General features: G+C 48.1%; 1 protein-coding gene across 1 annotated transcript; it reads left to right on the top strand.

Annotated features, from left to right (window-relative positions):
- Positions 1–216: 216 nt before the first annotated feature.
- Positions 217–10,940, top strand: LOC306954304 (solute carrier family 2, facilitated glucose transporter member 5-like; the record flags this gene model as incomplete). Its single annotated transcript, XM_079545369.1, is given in 13 exon segments — positions 217–266; positions 268–271; positions 4,807–4,905; positions 5,364–5,524; positions 5,956–6,080; positions 7,811–7,963; positions 8,047–8,172; positions 8,365–8,552; positions 8,901–9,011; positions 9,307–9,408; positions 9,753–9,828; positions 10,183–10,310; positions 10,707–10,940. Coding segments are annotated over 13 exon segments (1,557 nt in total).
- Positions 10,941–12,401: the final 1,461 nt, after the last annotated feature.

The following is a 12,401-nucleotide window of genomic DNA, read 5'->3' on the forward strand; positions in this document are numbered from 1 at the left end:
CCATAGAATTGGATGCAGTGGCACGAGGTGGCAAAAGGCAAGTCTTGGCTGGCACAACCGTGCTTCTGTCCTGCACAGAAATGCAAACCCACTGAAGTTCAAGAGGGCACCGCGGACGTTTGGGCAGTCAGGTGCTTCTGCAGAACGAAGTGCAGATGGAGCTTTAATATGCAAGCATTCCAACACTTTCTGAAACATCTGCTTCAGCAGGCAATCATGCCAGTGGAGAAAGGACTGGGCAGTTCTCAGAGCAAGCTATCAGGGCCTATCAGTAAGTTCACAGATCTGCCTGCCCCTCTGTTCTTGTCTGGGGGATGTGTGTGTGGCTGAGGCTCTTCTGAGGTTATCTGACAGTTGCTGTGGAAAAGGAAGAAAGCTGGCAGGATGCCTCCCAGTATTGCCTTTGTGCAGCCAGGGTAGGGTCTTGCTTGCCTCCTGGTTGCAGAACTTCTTGTGTGCTGCTATTATCTGCAAAATGGGCCTGTTTTATCCAGGATCTGCTTTTACTGTTGATAGATGTTCAGATCGCCATGTCTACGTCTTGCTTACCTGTCCAGAAGCCACTACACAGCTAATAAAGCAGTATCTGTATGTGACTTGTTTGCAGGTAAATAACTTGTTTGCTAAATTATGTCTCACTTTGGGGCTCCAGCTGTAGCTCGAGACTACGTGTGGTGTTGCCTTTCCCCTTCTATACATACAGTTCCTTCCCAAACTGTGAGTGAAAGAGCTGCCCGTGTCACTCATGGACAGGCTGTGCTGTTGGAGTGCCTCCTAATGAGACTCCTTACCCCAGGCACTGCAGCTCCCAGCCTAATGGCAGCTTTTCCACGGCTTGCTGCTGCTGTTCTTAACTGCATATGTTGTCAGCAGATTGACTCTCCTGGCAGGTAAGCCTCATCTTTTAATTATATTTGCTCCCCTTTTGGCAGAGATAACAGGACGTTGTAGGGTTTGGCTGTGAGCTGGGTGTGAACAGTTCCTGCATGCTGGCCTGGGAGCTCTGAGGATGCAGTGGACAAGTGCAGAGGAGAGAAAATAGCAGTGCTGGGTTAATGCCTTCAGGCAAACGCATTGTGTTCTGGCAGCCACTGCCTGGCAGGTGATTTGCTGAGAGAAACGTGATAGTAAAATTCCTATGAAGTTGGCTCTCTTGGTGCTGGCTCTGCTCTTTGCTCAAGTCCAACAATCTGAGCAGTTGGAGGCAGCAGTTATTGCCCTGCAATTACTGTGAAAGTTCAAGGAGATTTGCTCCCCATCCTGTCTCCCTTCATTGACATCTCCCAGGCTTGATGCTGATGGGCACCTTAGGGATGATGCTGCCTGGCTCTCACTGTGATTGGCAAATACTCAAAGCATTCTGCTGTCATAAGCAAATATTTATGCTCTGATGAAGGACTTCTGATGGCAAATGCATCTTCTTTTTTATTTCCATCTATGTCAAGGTTATTTCTTTAAGCTCAGGGAAAGAGTTTAAAAACCATGACAGAAAAGTCTTCTGTTTCACAATTACCAAATATTGGAGTAGCTGTCAGCCTGCCCAGAGCTCCTGGAAGAACAGCACTCTTCAAAGGGCAGGGATTTTTTGTGAGAGGTTTGTCCTCCTTGCAAATTCGCCACCCTTGAGGCAGAATAACTCACATGTCATTGCCTTCTTCTAACTAAAGATCTATGAAAGTGAGAACTACAATAGCTGCTGTAAGCTGGCCCATTTATTTTGGGACTCTTTGAACAGTGTTTGAAGGCAGGATGGTAATAGCTCCTTCAGTATTGCTGTTAGTACCTGCTGGCTGCAGATCCCCAGTGGGAACACTGAGGCTGGGTGAGAGTTGTTGGTGCGATGGATATCCTTTGCATCTCTGTGCAGCTAAAACCCCAAGGGATAGATATGTGGGAGCATGGAGCAGGATTCTGAAGGATCCAGGAGTGTTCTTGATGTGAGCCACTGAGGACAGTTTCCATAAGAAGATTATTGACTTGGCTTTTGTGAGTCCCTTCCAACCTGGGTTATTCTATGATTCTTGTCACAAAATCTGACCAAACAGCATTGTGGAGGTCGTTGTATTACGACAGGTCGAGGAAGGGATGAATAGCAGAAGTCTTGGAACTGTGTTCCCTGCCCTGAAGCAGAGGGGCTCTGTTCCCCTTTCTATTTTTAGAGTCTTGCCAGTTTCTAAGCTTTGCTTACAGTAAGAGCTGACAGCCAGTTAGTCCACCCTGCCCTGCAAATACAAGGCCACATCACTTCCTACTGCCGACTGAACGTTTACATAAGGAGCTTTGGCAAGTACACCTATAGGAAGCAGTGCCTGGCTTTGCTCCTGCTGAGCCCTCACTATTTCTACTGCGTGTTCTTTGCCCTTTAAAATATCTATCCAGTAATATTACTCGTGGGTGCTAAAAGGTAATCAAGGACAAAGGAAATATGCTGAGTAGATTGTGTACCTGATGCCTTCATCAGGTGGGGATGCTGCAGCCAGCTGAGGAATGCATGCAGGACGCATGAAGCGTGTCTGGCTCGAGATTGGCGTTTCTTTAACTGGGTGTTAAAGACAACAGGGCCAATGATGTGGTTTGGTTTTAGTTACTCTGGCTGCCAGGGGTATCTGTGAACTTTGTATTGTGCTGATGAACTCTAAGAGTAGTAGTTAATGGTTAACTAAGTCCTGGACTGCTGTGGGTAGTCTCCTCGTGTAGGAGGCTAATGGTGTGCCAGCAGCATGGTGCACCTTGCACAGAGCAGGAAAGCAACCGCTATGCTTTGATGTAAAAAGCAGCATGTTCTGTGCATTGACAAGAACGAACCCAAGAAGGAGGAACCTGCAGTCTGCAGCTGTGCCAAGAGCCAGCTGCTCTGCAGGGTGAGACCAGGTTTGGTATTTCTGCCCGGGGGTAGAGGTGTGCAACCTGGCTGCAGGGTTAGTGCAGCTCAGGGTTATCACTGACCCATGGCAAAAGCCCTCTATGAGGTTCCATGGAATGTTCTATTTTTGCTGGAACACGGTTGCCAGGCAGTGGCTGCAGTGAACAACAGATCTCCTGCTGTCAGTTTGCTGTGCACGCTAGCGCTGGGGAACGGCACCTCTGGAAGCCTTGGCCAGAAGTCCACTCTCCTCCTGGAGCAGATGAGGCTGCTTCCCCTACAGCTGGCTCTGCTTTGAGTCTGGATCTGGCCCAAGAACATCTGACATTGGTGACATTCGGCAAGAAAAAGGGAGAGGAGATGCGCAGGAGAAGACACACGGGATTGGGAAATGACCCAACAACCATCTACTGACTTTGGCAGATAGAGCTGGCCATCGATTGGGCACTTCCTTCAACGTCACGGGGCGGGTTTCCTTTCCAAGGAGGGTGTTTCCATCCCCTGTGTCGTCTGTTTAGGCTATAAAAGTCTGGACTCAGCATCTGCAATTCAAACACCAAAATAGAGATGAACGGAGAAAAGCAGGAGAGCTCCAGCGTGGAGGAAGGCAGGAAGGGGGTAAGCATGCAGGCTGTTCTCAGCTCTGGCTCCCGTGGGCTTTGGGCTGTGCAGGTTTGTAGTGGAAGGGGACCAAGATCTCCTCGTTGGGCATCCGCAGAGAGGGAGAGCAGAGATTTGTATGTTTTTGAACCCGGTTTGTCTGCAGCACAGCTTTGCACTGAGTCTCCCAGTTTGCTCTGTGCATCTGACCTACCAGGCAGCTCTGTGAAACTCCCCATCTTGTCTGTGTGTTTTCTATCCTGCTTCCTAATCCTAAAAAGGCTGCAGAAGTTTCTGGATGAGGGCTGCCTTGCAAAGCAGCATTTGTGGGTTCTTGCACAACGCATTGCTCCTGTGTGCCAAAGGTTTTCCTAAAAGTGGTGTGTTTATATAATTAACACCAGCGGCTCTTCTGAGCTCTGGGGATTTGCTTAACGCCAGCGAAGCAGCCTGCTTTTCATCACCACTGCAAGTGTGTCGACAGTCTACTGTTAGAAAGCAGTGCTGGAAGGCTCTGCTTTCTCCTGCTGCAGATCGATTGGCTTTTCCACCTCCTGCAGCCCCTGAGAGTGCAGAGCTCTGCAGGAGCTGCTGAAGAGCTGGAGGGCAATGAGCACCAGCACTGTTAGGGCAAATGTTCAGTGAGGGCCATGTCAGTTCCTCCATGTGGGACCCGTGCTGTGTGCTGGGATGTGCAAAACTTGCAGGCGTTAAGGATAGTGAAAGGATAAGAAAATGGTACGAATGAAAAGTGGAAATGGAAAGTGGTTTTATTGCGGCAGTGGCTTTGAGATGTATTAGTGAGCTACATTAAAAAAAAAAGACAGCTCAGTCAACAAAGCAGGGCTGGCTGTGGGCTGAGGCTGGAACAGTGGTTGAATGTTTGCAGAAAGCCTCTGTGTGTGTTGATATAATTGTGGTGAGGACAGTGGGCAGGAAAGGGGCTTGCTGCTTCACCTACAACCTTGTCTTCTTAAAGCTCTCCTCCAGCAGCATTCTGCTTTATTGCATCGATAACTTGCACGTTGGAAAAAGAATAATTGCATGCAATTCCTTTCTCACTGCAGGGTGGTATTGTAAGTGTAATAACTTGAAAATTGTTCATCATCCAAATGATCCATCAATACGGGAAAGAGTAGAATGAATTACTGTAATGACTGTCTGCAAATCAAGCAGAACAAAGGGAGTTAGGATGAAAGCAACCAATTGGGCTTTCTTTGTAGGATAACACAAAGCCAAAAATGCGACTGGTGAAGCAAAAGGTATTTCTGTGTTTTTACACAATGCCATTTATGCTTGAAAGCCAAACCTGCTTCTGAAGTGCTTGTGTTTTCCCTCTGCAGAGACTGACAGTTTCACTTGCGCTGGTAACGCTCATCTCTGCCTTTGGATCATCCTTCCAGTATGGCTACAACGTGTCCGTGATCAACTCTCCAGCCCCGGTAGGTTGGGATGTGGATGGCGATGAAGGAGGAGGTTCAATAGCACAGGGTGGAGGAGGAGCTTGATTACAGGTGCCAGGGCAGGTGTCTGAGCTCCTCGTGCTGCTCCACGTGTGGAATCACTGAGCACTGGGGAGCAATGGTCCCTGGCAGAGGACAGGGGCTGTGCTGAGGCTGTGTGGTGGCTTTGTGCCCAGCAGCGATGGGGTGTGGGGAATGCCTTCCCTCCTGAGAAGCAGGCAGATCCGATAAGGCAGGATGATTTGTTTCAAATCCAATAAGGCAGGATGACTTGCATAAGGCAAGGCTTCTCCTGCTCTCCCTTGCATTCTTTTTCTGACTTGGCTGTTCTGGTCTCATCAAACACTTGTTTAAAGTTTTATGGCATTGATTATTAATTAGCTTTTACAATACAGAAGTTCTGCTTGCTGCTAAACACGCTCCGTATTTCATTCCAGTACATGCAAGACTTCTACAACCAAACCTACATCAACAGGCATGGAGTCTCCATGGACGAGGGCTTCCAGACACTGCTGTGGTCCCTCACTGTGTCCATGTATCCCCTGGGTGGCTTCTTTGGGTCGCTCATAGTGGGACCTCTGGTCAACAACTGTGGCCGGTACGTGACAGCGGTGTGGCTCAGATAAGGCTGCCCTCACCGGTTGCTCCGGCTCACCAAGCTCTGCAGCATCGCACCGCCTCGATCCTAAAGCAGTCAGCCCAGTGTTGGACTTGGGAATGTGGTGTCTCTCACGTGTAGGAGAATTTATTTGATTCCAGTCTGGTCAAGGCCAGGCTGTGCGCTGGGCTCTGAGCCAGGTGGGCAGCAGTGGTGAAAGTCCTGGGAGCTGCATGCAGGTCTCAGCTGCTCACGTATCCTGAACTTTCTTCATTGCCTGCAGGGAAGAACAGGAAAACAGCTGTTTTCTTTTGGCTAGTCTTTGGGATGGCAGCTCCTCTGGGTTTTGAGCAGCGTAACACAACGGAGGGTCTGTCTGCTAGGGAGGTCTTAGAAGACTAAACTGATTCTGTCTCTCTGTTGCTTTGCAGAAAAGGCACCTTGCTGATAAACAACCTCTTCTCCATTGTTGCTGCAGTTCTTATGGGAACCTCAGAGATAGCAAAAACCTTTGAAGTAATCATCGTATCCCGTGTTATCATGGGGATATATGCTGGTGAGTGAGAGGTTGGATGCTAAAGGAAGAGCAGTAAACCTAATGAAATGGAAAGGTCTTTGCACAACAGGTGGTTTCACAGGTGGCATATTTTAGCCAAATACCTGCATAGCAGTTCTGTGCTTGCTTGAATAGCAGTCCTCCTCTGCGTGTTGCAGAAGTATCAGATCTCTGGCAGACAGTGGCAGTAAGGCTGGGCTGTGGGCTGTACTGAGATGTCTGTGGCTGCAGCTGCCCTCTGCAGTCAGCATCTGCTCAGCACGAGTGCCATCAGCCTGGAAACTTGCCGATGGTCATCTGTTTTCCCAGGTGTCTTAGAGCAGATGGGCTGTTTTTAAACATAATAAAAAACAGAAAAGTCCTTCCAAGCTCAAGTCATTGAATAGAATGCCAGATCCAGTAATCCACTCCTGGAAATGGTTGTTCTTCCTGCAGGGGTGAAAAAACATGAAAGTGAAGGTTGCAGGGTCACTGGATTTACTGCAAGGCCAGTGGGGAGCTAAGGGGCAGAGTGTGAGTTGGTTTGGTGGCTGTGCTGGAGCTGCAGTAACAGACACCTGACAGGCATGGGATGGCTGGACACCCTCTGCTGCTCTGAGCTCCTGCCAAGCCACACTGATGAGGGTCCTGACACCACTCAGATTTAATTAATTGGCTTTGGCTTAGCAAGACTGATATGCTGTGTAGTTTGTTAGTGAGTGGGTATGTGAGAAAACAAACTGGCACAGGAAAACAACGCCATCTATAACATGCTCCAGTTGCAGTTGTTGATCTAAGGCAGGAAACATGTCTAGTCTGTTTTGTTTAGACTTTTTGCTCTCTTAAGCCCAGCAGCTGCTCTTAGCATTGCTTCTCTGACTACAGGTGGAGCTGGTAGGAGGGATCCCTCCAAATAGTTTCAATTATGGGTAACTGACAGAAGAATCGGGGCTGCCTGAGCCCTGCCTCTGGGGAAGGGAGGCTGCTGAATCAAGCCAGCCTGGGGCTCCTTTAGAATCCTGGCGTGGTTCCTCCTCGCAAAAGGGAGGCCTTGCAGCTGGGAGGAACACCAAGGCCCTTCTGTGGTGGGCGTTCATCAGCATAATTCTGAGCAATTAGCCATTGTTAATTGGAGGCACCAGTCTACAAGTCACTGTTAGCACTTTTTTTTATGAGGGCAATTAGAAGGTTTGTTGTAGTGTCAACATTAAGCACTACACCTCATGAATTTAATTTTATAATGTTTTCCAGTTGTGTTAACATTTTGTTTCTATGCCTTTTGGCCTTCAGATAATGTCTTGAACTCTTTTATAACCCCTAGCACTTGATGGCTGGGAACTTAGTTACCAATGTAAGATAAGAGTTGTTTGGTCATTTGACTTCTAGAGTTTGGGTTTTGCATGCCAAGATTTACAGCATAAGTATGGGAACTGGCAGCTTTCAGGGCTGCTGCAGCTAACAGTACTGTGCCCCTGAAGAAAACAAATTCCTCTTCTACCTTTCAATTTGCTTTCCAAACATCCCAGTGAAGAGAGAGAAAAAGAGCCGTAGTACACAGCTTCTTTGCTGGATATGGATAACGTTAAATCTTCAGCCAGAGCACAAGAGCTCAAGTGTGAAGCTTGCATGTGTCCTGTGCTCTAGCAGGGATCACTTTGATCTCACACATGAGGAAAAAAAGCGTCTTACTGCAGATGTGAATGTGCTGATGTCAGGCAGCTGCAGGACTGACCTTGTTCTATCCCTACCAGGTCTGGCCTCCAACGTGGTTCCCATGTTCCTGGGAGAAATGTCCCCCAGAAATCTCAGAGGTGCTATTGGGATAGTACCCCAGCTCTTCATCACCCTCGGGATCCTCGTAGCTCAGATCCTTGGTCTTACCAGCATTCTTGGGCATGCTGAAGGTAAAGCTTTGGCTCAGGAAATTCTCTGTCGGCTCCGTGGAGGAAAATCTCTCCCAGTCATCATCTTGTCTTGTTTGCTGCAGGCTGGCCCTTGCTCCTGGGGCTCACTGGGATCCCATCAGCATTACAGCTCCTTACATTGCCCTTTTTTCCTGAAAGTCCCAGATATCTGCTGATACAGAAGGGCGATGAGGATCAAGCACGACAAGGTATGGCATGAAATCCTTAGTTGACGTGTTGTTGGTGGTTGGCTTTTTGCAGCATTGCTCCTTTGCTTCCATGAATTCCCGACTTCCCATCCTGTGAGCAGTACTACTGCTTTGGCTTTGAATGTTGTAATGTCTTGATGTAAAGCGGGAGAGCTTCCTGGGCTCTGTAGCTCATCTTCTTCTCCCAACCAGCTCTGCAGCGTTTGAGAGGCTGGGATGATGTGGATGATGAGATAGAAGAAATGCGCCAAGAAGACAAGTCAGAAAAGGAAGAGGGACACCTGTCTGTGCTCACCCTGTGCACCTTCAGAGGCCTGCGCTGGCAGCTCATCTCTATTGTTGTCATGATGATGGGACAGCAGCTTTCAGGGATCAATGGAGTGAGTAACAGCAGGGTGGGACTCAGTGTGGGGCAGCACTGGTGTAGGAGCTGGAAACTAGGAGACAGGAGTAGTCCTTTCACCAGGGACACTGGTGATGTTATGTGGGAATCAGCCTAACCTGTACCAAACTGAGTGTGCACATGGTTCTGAGTCCAGCTGTCCTGTAAGGGTAGTTGGGATGTTTTTGGAGTGAGATGCTCGTGTCTGGATCTTAACACCCACATCTCCAGTACTGAAATAGTTTCTGAATTCCTGTGTTCCACTTCTAGGATTGTAGAAACAACCAGAGTAGGATTCCTGTGCTCTGCTGCTGGCCACATTTAAACACAATTGCTTTTGCTGCAGGTCTTCTACTACGCGGACAGAATCTTCCTGTCAGCAGGTGTGGAGGCCAACAACGTTCAGTATGTCACCGTGTCCATAGGTGCCATCAACGTTCTCATGACTTTCCTTGCTGTAAGTTTCTGCTGGGGTTCTCTGAGCCTCAGTGATTTTGGATGTTTGGTTTCCAGGCTGCTCTGCCCTCCTCTTGCCATGCAATGCTCCCCTACAGCTCTCTGGAGCTGGGTACCAAAAGAGGGCATGCCTGGCTTTTTGCAGTTCCTGGGTGACTTCTTACTCACAATACATTAGCAAATGGGGGAAATTTCACTGCATTTCTTAATAGCTAAATATTACTTTAATAAAATTAGGTAGAATAAAGCTCTATGCTTTGATTGTTTGATCTCTTACCCTCTTCTATCTCTTTCAGGTTTTCATTGTGGAGTCCTTGGGAAGGAGAATCCTGCTGCTTGCTGGCTTTGGGTTGTGCTGCGGCTCCTGTGCAGTGTTGACTTTGGCCCTAAACCTCCAGGTTTGTAGCTGCATCACCCTGGTGCTCCTGGTGTATTTTGGAGTTGGTGTGGGAGGTCTCTCAGTACCTGCATGTCTATCCAAAGTGAACCCAGGCAGGGTCATGATGCTGCTGTGTGAATGTTTCTCCCTGCCTATTGTGTTCGTGCCTGTTGCATCCTGTAGCTGGAAGCAAAGGTGGTACACAGAGCATGAGCTCAACAGCTTGGCATGTCAGCTTGGGCATAGCTGGCAACAGGGGATGACTTCTGAACACCCCCAAATCTTGTTTCAATTAATGCCTTGAATGTGTTGGTGACTTTGAGCTGAGAACCAACTCTTAACTCCTGATTATATTCTTCGCAGAATACTGTCTCATGGATGTCTTACCTCAGCATAGTGTGTGTCATCATTTACATCATTGGACATGCTATTGGAGCCAGTGAGTACACACAAGTTAGCCCAGTCCCCTCCACAGGTTGGGTAAAGGCAAGCATTACACTAAGCATCAAACTAAGAGCTCTGTGGGGCTGATCTGAGGAGGTCAAATTCCTCCTGTGCAGCCATGCACCTGGCTGATTGTCAGCTAGATTGGTGCTCCTGTGCCCATGAGGCAGGGGAGCATCTGGCTTTCAAAAGGAAAAGCCAAGGCACAGCTGAGTTTGTACTGAGATGTCCAGTGAGATCTCAAGCAAAGCTGTGTTGAGATTGGTGAGACCTACCAGCTGGGCTGTGATGCTGTGTGCCTGCATCTTTAGGAATGCCTTTGGAATTTCCATGCATACAATTCTTCCAGGTCCAATCCCCTTTGTGATGATCACTGAGATGTTCCTGCAGTCGTCCCGGCCTGCTGCCTTCATGGTGGGTGGCTCTGTGCACTGGCTCTGCAACTTCACTGTGGGACTCGTGTTCCTCTACATGGAGGTAAGGTGTGAGCAGGGGATGGCACATGGCTTTAGCTCAAAATTAGTGATCTCTGGGTCACCAGTTTGCACTGATCCTAGTAGAAGTGACCCATAAATTGCTATAATGACTGATTTTAGCCTGTGCAAGGGGAACTGGTGAATTCACTTGAACTTGTGTAAGAGGCCCTCACCCTTAGGCATCTTTTTCAGTAAATCCATGGTGGTTTCCAATAAATCCATCTTGGTGGTATCAGAAGACAGGATCCTGAACCACCACTAGCTTTGAGTTGTTCCACTTGAAGGAACGTTACTGTGGCTGCATGAATAGCTATTGCAGGATTCAGCATGCCCAAGCGTGCACTGACCACAATTGGAGTACTGCCCTGATTCTTGCCCTGTCATCTTTCATTGTCAGGCTGGACTAGGGGCCTACAGCTTCCTCATCTTCTGTGGTATATGCCTCGCCACCATGATCTACATCTTCTTCATTGTACCTGAGACGAAGAACAAAACCTTCATGGAAATTAACAGAATCATGGCCAAGAGGAACAAGGTGGAGATTCAGACAGATGTAGAACAGATGATGGATTTGCAGACTGTTCCAAGTGTGAAGGCAGACAAGCCAGAAGTTTTGGGCAGTGATCTGTGACACAACCCAGTGCTTCGCCTGGCCCAGGTGTTTTCCGGGATCTATTCAGTGGAAGAATATGGCTCAATTCTGACCTTCATTCGGACTTTCTGCACAGCTCCCACAGAAGTTTTCAAATAAGCCTTTATTCTGTCTTAAGGTTGTTCTCATTCTGAGTAATTAGTAGGACCACTCTGTTTTGTGGCATGGTGACTTCAGTGGCAAATTTCCCATTCCTTGTATTTGTCACTAGGAAGGGGCAATGCCTGCTGTCAGCTCGGTTCCTGTGATCAAGGAACTGATGTCACAGTGTGGTGCGTGCCCCTTATGTCCTGAGTGAACCATCTCAGGTGACACGGAACAGCACCTGGGCTGGGTTTTGGTCAGTCGTGTGCAAGGAGTGCATTGTACTCCTTGACCATTCCTTGAAGATGAATTTGAGGGTCCAACATGTGTGAAGGCAGGCCTTTGGTGCTTGATGTTCTGTGTGGAGAGTGTGTCAGATGCACCAAGGTGCTCTGATAGATGTGTTCCTGGAGGCATGTATCCTGTCACCTGTACAAAGGACCATAAGACTGGAAATGCGCGTGACTTTAATCTCACTCCCACCCTGCTCATCAGATGGACTCCTGGAAAGCTAACAGTTGCTGGTGAGTCCTTCCAGAGCCTTATTCTTGAGCTTAGGAGTGTTCCATTGGCCCTGTGCTTATTCATGGGCTGCTGATACACAGTTGTTCCTGTGGCACTCCAGTCTTTGGAAATAGCTCCTTTTGTTCCTTAGTGCTCACACAGAAGCTGCCAAAGAGTTTCAGCTGCTCTTCTAATCCTTTAATAGCCCCCAGAGGTACACTCTGTGTATATGAGCCAGGTGGAGATCATTCATTCCCAGAGATGTGTGAACTTGCTGCGTGCTGGGGTCAGGTTTGGGCAGATTCCTGTGCAGTGGCCGTGTTTCCAAGCATGTTCAGATCCGCCTTTAAGCACCTTGCTGTGAGACACTAGGAATAGTTTTCCAAAGAGTTAATTTCTCAGGGACCTGGTTTCTTGAAAAAGTTCTCAGCTGGTCTAAAGCTTGGTCCTTGAGTGGTTCTTTCTGGTTGTGTCCCTAAGGGCACAGCTCCACCTGAAGGCTGAACCAGTTTGGAGGAGCCAAGACTGAAGAACTAGATCTGACTCACCAGGGAAATAAAAATGCACACTGATAAATGGAGGATTTATTAAAGTATTTATTAGTGTGAAGGATTATAGGGCTAACTCAATTATTTAACATGTGGAAATAGAGTTAATTGTGCAATGTTGCTGCTCTCTCTTGGGGGAAAGAAGCAGAATGGTTCAACAGCCTGGCATGGACTTTGGTGATAGCCCTTCGTGTGATGTACTTCAACTTAGGAGATGAGCTTCATGCTGACCCTCAATCTTGTCTTGTGATGTGCACCTGTTGGAAATGAAGCTGCTCCCATGCTCTGTCTCCATCCACTGACA

The sequence above is a fragment of the Tetrao urogallus genome (assembly GCF_951394365.1).
Source record: "Tetrao urogallus genome assembly, chromosome: 21".
NCBI lineage: Eukaryota > Metazoa > Chordata > Aves > Galliformes > Phasianidae > Tetrao > Tetrao urogallus.